The sequence below is a fragment of the Trachurus trachurus genome, assembly GCF_905171665.1.
Source record: "Trachurus trachurus genome assembly, chromosome: 7".
Taxonomy (NCBI): Eukaryota; Metazoa; Chordata; class Actinopteri; order Carangiformes; family Carangidae; genus Trachurus; species Trachurus trachurus.
Genome location: NC_139901.1, coordinates 10,486,567 through 10,501,568, shown reverse-complemented (window position 1 = coordinate 10,501,568; position 15,002 = coordinate 10,486,567). Strand labels below are relative to the sequence as shown.

Genomic DNA, 15,002 nt, shown 5'->3' with positions numbered 1-15,002 from the left:
ACAACATAAATAATACAGTATTTATACACACACACACACACACACACACACACACACACACACACACACACACACACACACACACACACACACACACACACACACATAAACAAACAGACCATAACCATCCTCTCCATCTTGCGGCATGAGCCAATCCAGCTGTCTCTCCTTTTCTCCTTCAGCATCTCTCAGTTCACTGTCTCTTCCCTAATTGTACAAGGGGGAGGGAAATATAGCAATGGGCAGCACTTACAAGAGAGCTGGCTTTTCAATTTCCACTCGTAATAAGAAAAAACAGATTAATAAAAGGTGGGCTTGTGGTGCAGAGTGCAGGGAGGCAGATACAGGAGGTGTCAGGAGACAGGTAATTTGTTGAGGGATTGAAGATTTGGCCATGCATGATGAAAAAACAGAGAGGCAAATGCAATTGAGAAGCTCATCTTGTCCCTGTCTCTCCATGGCTGTCTGTCTGCGTTGGCCTGCCTGGGCGTCTCATCGATGCAGATCTCTGTACTTTGATCCGCGACTGGGACAGAATTCATTCCTGTTCCACTTCACCAAGGCTGACTAAATACGATCCCCAAACATTTCCCCAGTAATAGATTTTGCCAGATGGAGAAGTCCGCGAAACAAATGTGTTGTTAGGGAAATTCACTTAGCTACATTTGATGTAATTATGTTGGAGCACTGTCATTGGAGGAAAGCACAATCCCAATCCAAGAGCGGAGGCTCCTGTTTGCGATTCTGCAGAGCTCAGTGGGCAAAGAGAGGCAGTCACATAGCCAAATATATCACTCCGATTCCCAGTGGGGCCAATCATACTAAAAATCTGCACACTTGTGGCCCATTCAGGTGCTTTGGATTCAAGTGACTGAAAATGATGCACTATTTTCTGTCGCAAAGCATTGTAAAACTGTGTTTATTGTCATTTTCTCTGAGGTTTCACAACATGTTCTCTTCTAGTTAACATGGAGAAATTAATATATATGAGAACAAGTGTGGCGTGTTTATAAGATGGGGGTCTGATTTGATCATTGACAGCAGCATAAGAAATGCTTAACACATAATTGACTAAAATCAATGTAAGTAATTAAATAACAAAAACAAAATCACATGAAAAACAAAGGTCACTGCCATGATAAGGCAATCTGTATTAAAATGTGAAACAAAACCAGAAGCGTAGAACTGACTACAAAATGCATAGATTATTTTGACCACATATTGGTGCACAGGGAATAATAACAGCTAGTTATTGTGCTACATACTGTTGTTTATACATATTAACTTGTATTCAAACTCCAAAGTGTAATATATTCATCCACAAAGAATGGAAATTTTATGAATGAATGAATGCTGATTAACAAAACATGGATGAATCCAAAGCACATAATGCTAAATTACATTATATTATATAACTGTAAAAGAGCCACTGTCGTGAGAACTATAGGAGTTACAGGATGAAATCAAAGTATCATATACAATCAAAGTTAAAAGTGATGAATTAACTGAATTGAATGCTCTTTCTCAGGGTACATTACAGAAGTTTGTGGACGACCTGTTCGAGACCATCTTCAGCACAGCCCACAGAGGCAGCGCACTGCCGCTGGCCATCAAGTACATGTTTGACTTCCTGGACGAGCAGGCTGACAAACACTCCATCACAGACTATGACGTACGGCATACCTGGAAGAGCAACTGGTAAGTGGGAGGGTTAGTCTTTTGTGGTTTGTGTCATACACAGTTTTATGCATTTCTATTGTAATTGATGTATTTGTCAAAAAGACGACATTCTCTGCATTTTGGGGTCAAAACCATTACATTTCTGGAGGCTGATAATCACCGATGGACGGTAGAATCCATGGTCAAAGTGTCTTTAAATGGCCTTGAAAATGAATATTTTATGGAATAGGATGTGCTGATAATGGAAGTGTGATATGGGCCGTCTGCTAATGTCTGGAGAGAGTAAATACCAAAGTCATTAAATCAATAAATCTCGGTCTGCAAAAGGCATAGAAAATTTAAACAGTTGCTTTGTCGGATGTTTGGTCATAATTTACTGTGTGACTTAATAACATCTTCAGACTGGTTTTGCAATATTGGTTTCCATACATTATTTATTTCCTTTTATTTCATGAAAACAGGGTTTGCTACATTTGCACAACATTTAGATGGTCTGTGTATAAAAGTCTGACAAATACATTTTCTAACCGTCAGCTGCTCCATTGCCTGAGGGCCATGGTACCTACTCAGCAAGGTTAAAATAAAGACATTAGAAACCATTAGGAAAAACAAGGTTTAATGCACACAATGCACTAATCAGTGCTGAAAATGAAATTGTGCAATATGAACAATAGTGAATTAAGCAGTTGAGGCGAGGCAATCAATCACCTTGAACGATGGTATAAGTCAGCTGTCACAGGGGAAGTGGTAATATAGGCTATTACCGGGTCACATTTAATCACTGTGTTTTCTCTTGGCCTCTTCAGTCTTCCTCTGCGGTTCTGGGTGAATGTGATCAAGAACCCCCAGTTTGTATTCGACATCCATAAGAACAGCATCACAGACGCCTGTCTGTCCGTGGTGGCCCAGACCTTCATGGACTCCTGTTCAACGTCAGAACACAAACTGGGAAAAGACTCGCCTTCAAATAAGCTTCTCTACGCTAAAGACATCCCCAACTACAAGAACTGGGTGGAGAGGTGAGTCAAAGTTCATTCAGACCAGCTAAGATCAGCTGTGAAATACCAGTATAATAAGTATGCAGTGTATATGAGGTAAGCCTCGCCAACTTCATATGACACCATGCCACTGTGCTTCCCAGTCCATTGTAAAAGGGGTTTCAGCAGCCATGCTACCTAGCTGTTAGCTGTTGTGCAGACCTGCTGAATGCATTTAATGCCTTTATTTGATAGGACAGTGAGAAGAGACAGGAAAGCAGAAGAGAAACTGAGAGAATGACATGCAGTAACGATCGTCTAGGTCGGGAGTCGAACCGACATCAGCCATTTGCCATGTAGGACGTGCTCTAACCACTCAACCACTGAGCCCCCAAGTTTTAATAAATAACCAAAGCTTCTCACACAGATGCACCAACAATGACAGGAGCATTAACCAACTGATGAGACATAACAGATCCATTTTACTAGTGTGCACAGTTCACCCTTAGTCCAAACAGAGCAGCACCCTCATCTACTGGCACAGAGCTGGAGCTGGGGGGTTGGACTGGGGAGATGGAGAATAATCTAGAATAAGGATGGAAAGTGAATGAGAGTTTATCACTAACAAACTGACACATCTTGTAAAATGTTATGTGGAGTAGTGGCAGTTGCATGAAATTAAAGAGAACAGCAATTCCTGTTGTTTTGTGTCCAGTTACCACCATGGTCTACATACAGTAGGAGCTGTCATTTTGTTTTGACAGACTTTATCTGTCACCAGTTTTAAATAATTTAACTGAAGTGTATATGTATCTGGATTGAATAGGCAGAAACAGTTATTTCCTGAAAGAAATCTTGCTTCAGGATTATAAATAATAAAGTGCAGTCCACACATACAGTAATGTAAATATATCAGTACTGTCAGTTCTGGCAGACATTTTAAATCTTGTAAATTAAGGTCCAAGACAAATACTGTGATGGAAAGCAACATAAAGGATTTATAGGAGCTGTTTGGTTTTTCTCTCCAAACAGAGGCTCACTTAAAAACGTCCTCTGTTTCACCTTACATCTTTTATTCAGGGCCAGAATGTTTAACTAAACTCAATTTAAGTTATGCGCCACTGACGCTTACAACAGTTGCCTTTTCTGCTTTTTGGGAAGAGTCCAATAGTCCCTAAGGCCCCATCCACACGAAAACGCGGCTTCACTGAATCCGATCTTTTTCTTAATCGTTTTGAAAAAAATCTCCGTAAACACGGCATCGTTTTCAGAAATATCTGCGTCCACACTGATCCAGTGAAAACGACCCAAAACGCTGTAGTACCTACATACTGCAGGCCTGTGTGTGGAGCGTGTGTGGCGCTGCAGAGCTGCTTGCCACACATAAACACTTAAAACAGCTGAAGAAGACGGGAAGTCCCCGCTGTAATTCAATAGAAGAAGTTCCCCGCTGTATTCAAACTCAAACATGGGATTAAATGTTGACAGGGAGTCGTGTCAGAGTAAATATGATGATCAGTGATGATTAAACAGCCGTGATTCAGCCGCAGCGTCTGAGCGACGCGACGTTAGTCGGCCGTTGTTGTTACGTGCATAGACTGTCAGTGTGCAGCTGCTGCAGCGGTGTGTGTGTGTGTGTGTGTGTGTGTGTCTCAGGTTACAGGTAGAGCGGCGGGGGGCATGACATCATCGTTTCTGAAAAAGTCCGTATTGGCCGTCCAGACGGATGCGCTGGGGCGGCGTTTTCAAATTTTCCCACTCTGGGACCCGTTTTCAAAAAATACCGTTTTCACCCCCTGAAAACGCCGGATCCGTGTGGACGCGAGGCCGATCCGATAAAGTATTTATCCGGATTCGAAAAAAACGAATTCGTCTGGACGGGGCCTAAGTAGCTTTCCTAGACTGACATAATGTTTGGCAACGTGCTACCATGCAGTGATATTGTGATTTTTTTTACTGATACCCAAATTTCTGAGATACCATCATCTGCCAATGGGAATAATTACACATGAAACCAAATAGTCTGAGAAAGGATGCCATCAGAATGGTAAATGGCATGTACAAAGTTTATTCGCCTTTTCCTCTTACTAGTGCAGCACACATGCACTTAAAGAACAACATGCTTCAGTGTGCTACGGTAAGTCCTGAGGCTTGCAGAGAGCATTTGGAGTCAGCATGAGATAAGGATTTATAGGTGAGGGTTAATTGGGTGCAGTTAAACCTCGTTTCTATTATGCCTCCTAACCCACACTCAACCCCAGCCTTGTCCCGCTGCAGTAAACCTTGAGATAGTCGAGATATGGATTCTGGAAACAGGTTGAGGTACAGCTCAATATCGGGATATATACTTAATATACTGAATTGTTAACTGCTTGCCTCACATTCACTGGGCTTTTTACTCCTCTGCTGCAGCTAACACAACACTGAGTCGATAACGTGAAGGTTGCTGTTGAATACAGTATGGACCTCAATAAGAGCTAGTCAAGGCTGCGGTCAGAATTAGCGAGTGTACAGAAAATACTAGGGTTGGAAGGGTATTGGGATATTTTTTCTTTTGCCCCTTGACTTAAAATGACATGTAGAAATTATTTTGGGTCCATCTGTATTAAGCTTTTCCTTCTGGCTGAATAATATCAGTTAAATAATTAAAAAGTATAATAATATATTAATAATATAACAATATTATCAATAATTGGTGGGCATTGCAGCCATGTACTGCATTTACTGTATGTCTGTATGGCACAGTTCACTTGGACTCAATTGGATGAACTGGTTAGAAACAGGTCAAAGGTCAAGGTCACTGTGACTTCAAAAGAATGTATTCTTTGACATAACTCAAGTATTCATACATTAATTATCACTCAATTTAACTCAGTGTATAAGGATGAAATGATGAAGTAATGACATTTTATATCCAAATGGTCAAAGGGCAAATGACTGTGAGATCATAATGTTCTGCCCAAACACTTCCAGACATTATTCAGTACTGTAACTCACAGAGGTGGAGACTGTGGTGACCATGTTTGCTGTAATTTATAGTCGATGACACACAGTCAACGTCACACCTTTGTCGTAATGCAGTAATGTCTCTCACATTGTCCATGCACTGAAACATCATCTACCTACTGAGCATGGGAATGTGAACTCACCAGCTCGCCACTGTTTGCATTCATAACATGGAGCTACCAGTAAGTCCAGATCATAACTCTAGATCCCAAATGATTATTAAAACTCTGCTCGCCCTCTCTTCCAGGTATTACTCCGATATCTCCCGCATGCCAGCCATCAGCGATCAGGACATGAGTGCCTACCTAGCAGAGCAGTCCCGCCTGCACCTCAGCCAGTTCAACAGCATGTCTGCACTTCATGAGATCTACTCCTACATCATCAAATACAAAGACGAGGTGAGCTCCCTCTGGGTGCGGAGCGGAATCAAACAGAGTCTGAAATGATGTGATAGCAGGGTGTGCTGTTTGTCGTCCCCAACCTGCTCAACCCCCCCTTCCTTCTCCTTCTCCTCCTCCAACCCCCCACCCCCCAACCCCTCACTTGCCTTGACTAATACCATGAGGTCATTTTAATTCAATTACACTGATAACCAGTCCACATCAGTACAGGCTGGAAGGTATTATCACCATTAGGATGCACATTAAGGCATGAGCTCAACACATTATGGGCCTAATGGAGCTTCATTGAATTTATGCGATTTTCTTTTTTTTTCTCCCAAAGACCTGCATGTACAGTAACCCACAGCTTCTGCTGGTTGATTAAAAACTTGACATTTCTGCATTTCTGTGGTTCATCTGTTAAAGGAATAGTTTGACATTTCAGGAAATATGCTAATATGATTTCCTGCTGAGAGTTAAAGGTAGAGTAAGCAATGCTGGAGAAAGACTGTTGAACTGACTGAACTCCACAGAAAAACAAATCCATCCCTCCCCTCACTGCATCCTCAGAGAGTCCATCCCTTCCAAACTAATTGAGGTGCATTGCCAAGGCAGCGAAATGACAGAGCATTTTATGTAGCGAGCAAGTGGTGAAACAAAACAAAGCTTATGATACGAAACATCATCAAACAGTTAATACGTACGCAAAAGCAACATAGTGAAAGGAGGACAGTAGGTTTGGATCTTAACTGACAAGGAAGCTAGAATTACTGGGTGTTGCATTTCAGATACTGCTAGCCCAAGTGAGCAACAACAAGACAGTAGCACGTAGAGAGAATGAAACTGTTTCCAAGAGTCAACAACAGTAGACAGCAAAACTCTACAAATATCACACAAACAGTATATTAGCCAAATGTGACACAGGTGGAGTTAGCCAAGTCAAGCTAACAATCAAACATTAGCAAAACAATAATGACCATCTAGCTCTGAAACGATGCAAAACAAATGTCTCTCACCCATCTGTCAACTCCCACATCCATCTTCATGTATTTTAATATTCGGGGGTAGGACTATAGTCATTATGACTATTGGGATGAATCCCATTTGGTAGCTGCAGTAGTTGGCCTGTGGACCACAAAACCATTCATTGAGTTTTTACAAGTTTTTACCAGCCCTGTTCCAGCCCTCTGTGCGCCTGTCATTCAGGGTGCTGTGGGGTCCAGAGGATAAATCCCAGGATGAATTTATCTCCTAGCCAAATTGTAACTACAGTATAGACTCCATTGTTTTTTTCTCTAACCCTCTGCTTCTCAGCCATCTCTTACAATGCAGTTATGTTGTAGAGCATTCACGTCTAAGTCACCTTTGTCCCCACTGACATCACCACAGTTGCCTACATTAAACCTACCTAACCCTAACCCTACATTATGTAAATTAGAGGATGAGCTCCATTCTCCTCTCTGTAAGCTAAATACTGTATGAAGCTTTTGTAAGAGTTAAAGAAACAAGATAAGTTCATTAGCGAGCCAAAGAGGTCTTCCTGGCTAAGCTAAGCTAAGCATTGGCATTTAACGTTTCATCTAACTCTGGTCAAGAAGGTGAATCAACATGTTACAACTTACACCTCATGTGTTTCCAAGCGGACGATATGGTACTGTATAAGGCAAGCAGAGTGACTTGTGATTTGCAAATTAAATTGTGTATGTGTTATTTGCCTCTACTGACAGAGAGAGAGAGAGACAGATAATGTGTGTGTGTGTGTGAGTGTGTGCACGCTAAATGTCCTATTTTGGACTGATAATGTAGCCTTAAATCTGTACCATGCAGCCGTCTCCAACCCATTAAGACTCTGTACACACACAACTGAAATGACAAAGAAATGTCCCCCTAGCTATTTAATCTTTCCTCTATCTCCTTATCCCTTCTTCTCTCCTTCCCTGCCTCATTATCCTTCATCCTCTCCATCCCCTTATTTTCTCCTCCCATGAGTCACTGCAGTCCCCCCCCCCCTCTCGACTTTTACCCTCCTCCTCTGGCTTCTGATGGACAGCCATAAGTCCTTTTCAACCTCTGCTTTTTCCAACTTTAACAGGCTTTTATGCGGTGAAAGATAACTTGTCTCAACCTCTTCCCCTCCCCTCCTTCCTCTTCTCCATCCCTCCATAGCGGCAGCATTACAGTAGTTATGCTGGCTGGCTGCAGGTGGCTCCATTCAAACCAAATGCTCCCCTTCATTATAGCCTATTATCCAGATGTAGGCAGCTGCACAATCCCCGTCACCTCTAACACATGCCCTGACCTTCCATGCACACAGAAACACGCATATACGTAAATGTACACACTCACATACACATGCTAATGCACATACACATATCATTAAGGGAAGACAAATGCACACATAAATACAGTCTTTTTGCACATACTGTACCAGCTCCTCCCTCCCTTGTTCATGGCACACAAAATAACACACCAGCACACGCACATACACCACAGAACACACTCCCAGAGGCCACGGACATGCCATTGTGGACCTCTCACTAGCCCAAACACCTGCCCTGCCAACCCCGTCCATGTTGTCAGCATCTGTTTAAAACGTTATCACTGACAGGGAAGCTGAAATTAGCATTAGAGCGCTCTCTGTGTCACATAGCTGGAGTGTGCTGAAAGCCACAGCGCTGAAAAATAACTGATAATACAGCATAATCTGTGTCTGTGTCCGTGTCCAGATCCTCTCAGCGTTACAGAAGGACGAACAGTCGCGCAGGCAGAGGCTACGCGGCAAGCTGGAGCAGGTGATCGACACCATGGCGCTGGCTAGCTGAGGACCGGCCAAGTCGCACGCCTCGGCTATCGGAGAAAACCGGCCAACCAACACGCCTTCCCTGACAACCTTTGATGCCCGTGACATCTTAACCCTCGACATTTGAAGTCTGTCGTCATCACCCTCACAAAACAACAACCGACAGCAGCAGAAAAAAGACTGCAAGGACACAAGCACTCAGCAGCAGCAGCACACTGGAGAGACAGCAGAGTTTGGAACTACAAACCCCACCGTGCGGGTTGGCATTTTGACTTTTTTTTTTTTTTTTTTTTTCATTTCCTCTGAGCCACAAACCCTGCCATGAACAACCAAATCAAACTCACCCTCAGCCTCATCAGATATGGACCTCAGCTCAGGAGAGCGTTCATTTTCATCAAGGCCCTCATCACATCTAGACTCCTGCGGGAGCAGCAGTTGGGTACTTTGGCCACAATCAGGAGGAGTGGTACAAGCACAGTGGTGACCGTTAACTTATCTAGCTGGACGCTGAGGTGAGGTGTTACAGGAAAGGTACAAGTCACCAGCTCATAGCTTTCCACAGGCACAAGCTACGGTTCAAACTGTGAGCCAATGAAAATCCAGGATATTATCTCAATACTTGATCCCTTTCTCTTTTCTGTTGCCGCCCTCCACAGGAAGGTCAAAGGTCAGGCTACAGAGCAGCAGCCATGGAGCTGGTAGAGACTCAGTGTGTTGTTGGAGACACTTCAGCAGGGTGGATGCTCGGCAGCACATGGGTTGCCGTCACTGCAGGGCAACCAGGAGGAGGGACATTGCAGGGAAACTCTTCCTCCCCTACTGACTATCCGACTCTCTCTCTCTCTCTTTTAACATGAACTCCACTGTAGTCTAACAAAGGACATTCTCAGTTTCACCACTGCATTTGATTTATTATTGCATTCAATTCTCCCCCCTCCCCCCAAACTGCCTACTCTCCCCAGTGCTGTGCCACTTGTGTTACTGCTGAATTTGCACAACAAAGCTAAATCAAAAGAGAGAAGAGGATATATGAATATATATAGATATATAAATACAAACCTTTTGTTTTAAAACAAATGAAAAGTTGAAAAAAATGTTTTCCATTTTAATGTACAAAAGATACGTTTGAGAAGAGGATTTGATATTTCCAAGATGAAAAATTATGAAAACACGAGGAAAAAGTCGTCCTGTGCCATGTTTTACTTTGAATGTTGTTTAGTGCAAAGAGACTTCTTTTCGTTAGATGAAATGTGCTATGATGAAAATGTTGTCATGCTTACTGACTGAAAGTGAGAGTCTAAAAATAGGTAACTGGCAAAAAATTATAAATATGAGTATATATATACATAAATATAATTACAGACACTTTCTATATTTCATGAGGTCTTGGGGCCGTTGTGTGCTACATCTTTGGCTCTAAAGACAAATGATGTCTGGAAGTCACCTGTGAGCTAACCGACCTACAGTGCTCTTGTGTTTGTTTTAAAGAAACCAAATACACCTGGTCAGATGATTTAGATGAAAAAAAAAGTAATTTCTGTGGAGGTCAGCCTCATTGCTTCGTGGTAGCAGACTACTGCAGAGGAATTAGGCAGTCATTAAGTTGGACCTGCAACTTCTTGATCTTGTTTTATAGACTCCCCCACTTGTCTGAACCATTTTAGTAGCTGTGCCATTCAAAATGACGGCTAGTTTTGTGAAACAGAAGACGGTGAAACAGTATTGTCAGATTTTGGCTTTTTTCTTTTCTTTTCTTTTCTTTTCTTTTCTTTTAGTTAGCAGTTAATACAGTGAAAGCTAAAAGTTCTCTAAAAAAAAATGTGAATGTGGTTTATGGAGAGATTATGAAATGTAGCTTGATTTGTTGAGTTGAAGGCCTTTTTTTCATTCTGTGGTTTTAAAGGGGTAAAAAAAAAAAAAAAGTACGTACATGCTGCTCCGCGTTATCTTGCAGTGCTTCAGAGAACATGCATTCATGAACAAGACATTACTTTCTCCTGTGACTGTAAACGGGTTACGAGACTAATAAAGAAGGTTAGAAAATACATTTAAAAAAAGATTGAAAGGTGTTAAACAGACCAAGGTAATGTATACCATATGTTGCCATTCATCATGTACGCAGAGCAGCAGCATCTCTGTTTGTTTCTTTTTATACAGACCAGAAAGCAGGTGATGAAAATGTAGGTTAAAATGCATCAATTGCACCTTACTTTAAAGGAAGCAGTTACAAATGCCTCAAAATCATTTTCTTTTCTTCCTCTTCAGCAGTGCTTCCTTTTTTTTTTCTTTTTTTCCCCCCTGTGGTAGAGTGGAGAGGTCTCCAACCAGTTAAAGCTAAAGTCGTCAGTCCATTCCAAATGGCACCAAGCTTAATGGTTGAATTGGGATCCAGTCACAACAGGGGTGTAGTCGGAGGCCTAATAGGTTTATTTAAAACTGGAAGTTACTACAGCCCTTTTAGTTGTTTTTTTTCCTCTGGCCGAAACACTAATAACGCTAATACAACGCTAAGACAGTTTGAGAAGAGGAAAACTGAGATAGCAGTGATTGCTAGCTTACTTTCTTTGTTTTTTTCCCCCTCTCAGTGATGGATCATTGCGATTGCAGTGAGTGCTGTTCTTCAGTGCGATCCAGCAGAGCAAAGGGAAACTCTCTCTCTGACACAGCAACCATCCATCTGCAACAAGACACGTTCACACCCCAGTGTTCCCATTCCCCATTGTCTCAAATGAACCTTTACTGGCATATGCTGATTGCTGGTGCTGATTTTAAACCTTCACTCCTCCGATGGCACATTTACATGATAGAGGATTTATTCCAAGTTTGAAATGTTATGGAAAAACACATACATTTTTGAATTGTAACATTGTGGATTGTGTCTTCAGAGCAGCGATCCCTTCAGTCAAATCCATGTGATTTAAAAAAACAATGAAGTTTTAAATGAAGATTGAAAACTTTACTTGTCATGTCATGTCACAGTGAACCACTGACAGGCACTAACCGCATCATATTATAGTAGTTACTGCAGATGACTTGATTACCTAGAATATGTTAATCTAAATGATAAATTTGATCTAATGGCGATCTAATTGACCAGAATGATTAATAAATCAATGACATATCCCACGTATACGCACATAAAAAATTAACAATATATATTCCCTACAGTTTCAATGTTTCTCATTTTGAGTTGTCAGGATGGTAACTTTTTTTTTTTCAAATATAATTTCCAGGCATGCAACAACCTGAACAATATTGCTGCTGTCAGTTGAAAACTCAAACATGAATTCCCCTTGATTTATCACAATGTTTTATTAAACCCTTTAAAAATTCAGTATACATGTTCACGCTAAGATGCTGTGTTTCCATTTGACAGCATGAACATGTCTGGACAGAACGAAACGTACTGTATGTGCTTCAATACTTGAACCACTGATCTACACAGGGTAAAACAACATACAGGACGGCCGACCAAAGCTTTCTTCATCCACATCAGGAGAACTTCTCCGTGACAAGAGATTATCTTTGATCCATCAACTTTTCAGTTCTTCCACAAAAAGGATTTTGCACTCACTTTACAGTCACTTAAAAACCTCCTCATTGAAGGTCTTTGGTGTTTGTCTCTATGCTTGATGAATGGTGAAATTGAGATGATGTTACTTCCATGTACAGACGCTCATTAACACATTTTGTTCGATTTAAATGAATGACTGAAACAGTCTGAGGATGTGGACCACTGCATTGATGTTTGACTGCTATTCACTTGCTCAATTGTTCTTTTGATAAAGACTTGTAAAGTTGATTTTAGTGATGTGGAAAGAATAATGAGGCTTAGTTAGTGAGCCTAATGAATTACTCTGTCGGGTGTAGAAAAGAAAAAAAAATAGAAAGATGGCGGGAAAGGCCCACATGGTCTCTGGTGCTTTTGTTTCTTAGTTTTGCTACAGTACTTGCTTTCTGCTTCACCACTTGTTGGGGTAAAAGATGAAAAGACTTAGGCGAGGCAGAGGAAGTGCTTTGATGGCCATGGTACCGCTTCATTTTCCATTCTGTTGCATCCGTGGCGTTCAGTTTCTACACACAGAAATAGATGGTGGTGAAGGAGGGAGAAAGAGGTGGAGGAGAGATTCTCTCAGCAAATGACCGCCACAGAAGTGTCCCTGTGCCTTGTCAGCCTCTTCCCATACGGAAAATAATGTATTTCCATATACTTAAGAATGTGATTCAAAGTAGGTGTTAGAAAATATAGATATATTTAAATCTGAATTTTAGCAACAATCATTTTCAGAACAGCCAGTAACTGTGAAGTATATTTATAAATATTTGCTTTCTTTCTGAGCCTGAAATGAGAAGATTGATAGAGGTTCTCAGAGAGCAGAGGTCAGGATGTAATCTTTGTAAAAATTAGCTCAGGGTAAATTATGTAAAAGCAGCCTGTCATGAAAAAAAAAATCTGATATAGGATATATCTGATATATCTAAAGACAGTTTGTAGATTTGGGCTAAACAACCATGATACATGTCTGAATTAGCATCTCAGCTTTGAATGCTCTTTTAGTGTTAGGCTGAATTAAGTAATTTACACTGAGACATGTACTGATACAGAAACAAGAAAAAAAAAGACATTTTGTTATTTTTTAAGACAAGTTGTCCATTAGGTGCAATACAGTAGTCTTTAGTGCAGATGGTTAGCTCACTTTAGCAAGAAGTCAGCTTGGCTCTGTCAGAACGGGAGCGTTAATTTAACCTTTGAAAAGAGCTAGGCAGGGTGTTTCATTACTCCCTGCTAGCCTTGTAACTGAGCTAAGTAATCGTGCTCTAGCACCATTTACATAACCATGCGTCAATCTTCTCAAATAACTCTCAGAAAGAAAATGAAGAATAGCATATCCTAAAATGTTTTCGGTTATTTTTCTGTTAAAAAAAAGAAAGGAAGGTAGAACGTATTCTTTAAATCTATTCTGAAGTATATCGGAAATCTGGGTTGCACCCATCAACATGACACCACCTCACATCCATGGAGAGACACACAACCCTAACACATCCCCCACTCATCTGCCATTTTTGATTTGATCCCACTCAACAGCAACACCCGTGGGTTTTTCTTCCCTCCAGTTCCAACTCTCCAGCTTCCTCACCTGCTGAGTTCACTTTGATTAAAGTACATTTCAGAGAAGGAGTATAGGACGTAAAATATCTTCACACAGATTAAAGACGAGAGAGGTAGAAAGGAAAAAAATACCTTAAAGAGTTTTAATACTTTATGAATTCTGATACCTTTTTAAGAGTTTCAGACTTGAAGCTGCTGTGACAGGTTTTGGCTGTTTCACGCCCGTGTAAATATCCTGCTCTTTCCTATTTTGCAGATTTATTACGTGTAAATAGACACGCATCAAGGAGAGATTAAACATGTTTTTTGCTAAATCTGGCTCGTCTGATGTTTTTATTCCCTCCCCGTCCCTGCATACCCTCGAAGTTCTGGATTTGAAAGTTTGAACAAGTTTTTAGGTTTATCTCTAGTGCACGTCACCATGGCAGCACTTGAAAGATCAAAAGCAGCAGAAGAGAGTATTATTGTACTCTGTATTTTGGAAAAGCAAAAAAAAAACCTACTGTTTCTATTTGATTTCCTGTCTGTTTTACAGCAGTGACGTTGATGACACACTGACAAAGATGTGACAAAAAAATGATGAGAAACCTTTACTTTGCAGACTTTACAGAAATCCCTTTCTGTCGTGAGGCAAGACGATGCTGAACTCAGTTTCCAGTGTACAGCCATAAAAAAAAAAGACTGAAATTGTCCCAGTGAGCACTAGAACAGTGACTCCTTACATGACACTGTCAGGTTTGAATGTAAGTTGCAGTAGCCTAATAATGCAGCACGAATCTAAGAATCGCCTGGGTCCACTGAATTTGCATGTACTGTAAAATAAAAACCTGCTAGATCATCATGAATACATTATATCTAGTGCTTTACATGTCCTGTCTCTTTTTGATCTGTGTTTTTTTAAGCCATGCTAGCAATGTGATTTCAGTGGGTCCACCACCGTGGTCCAAACTGTGATAACCCGAAATATGGAATGGAAACCACATGAAATTAGGATGAATCCTAATGATTTGCGTGATCCTCTGACTTGTCCTCATCTAGTACCACCATTA

General features: G+C 41.1%; 1 protein-coding gene across 1 annotated transcript in view; it reads left to right on the top strand.

Moving 5' to 3' along the window:
• The window catches only part of LOC310988283 (plexin-A1-like), a gene marked incomplete at both ends in the record, with an annotated part of 210,273 nt that extends 201,408 nt beyond the window's left edge, over positions 1-8,865 (top strand). The window contains 4 exons of the mRNA XM_083974815.1: positions 1,529-1,698; positions 2,487-2,699; positions 5,911-6,061; positions 8,770-8,865. Coding sequence (XP_083830941.1) covers positions 1,529-1,698; positions 2,487-2,699; positions 5,911-6,061; positions 8,770-8,865 — 630 coding nt within the window. The remainder of the gene's footprint in view (positions 1-1,528; positions 1,699-2,486; positions 2,700-5,910; positions 6,062-8,769) is intronic.
• Positions 8,866-15,002: the final 6,137 nt, after the last annotated feature.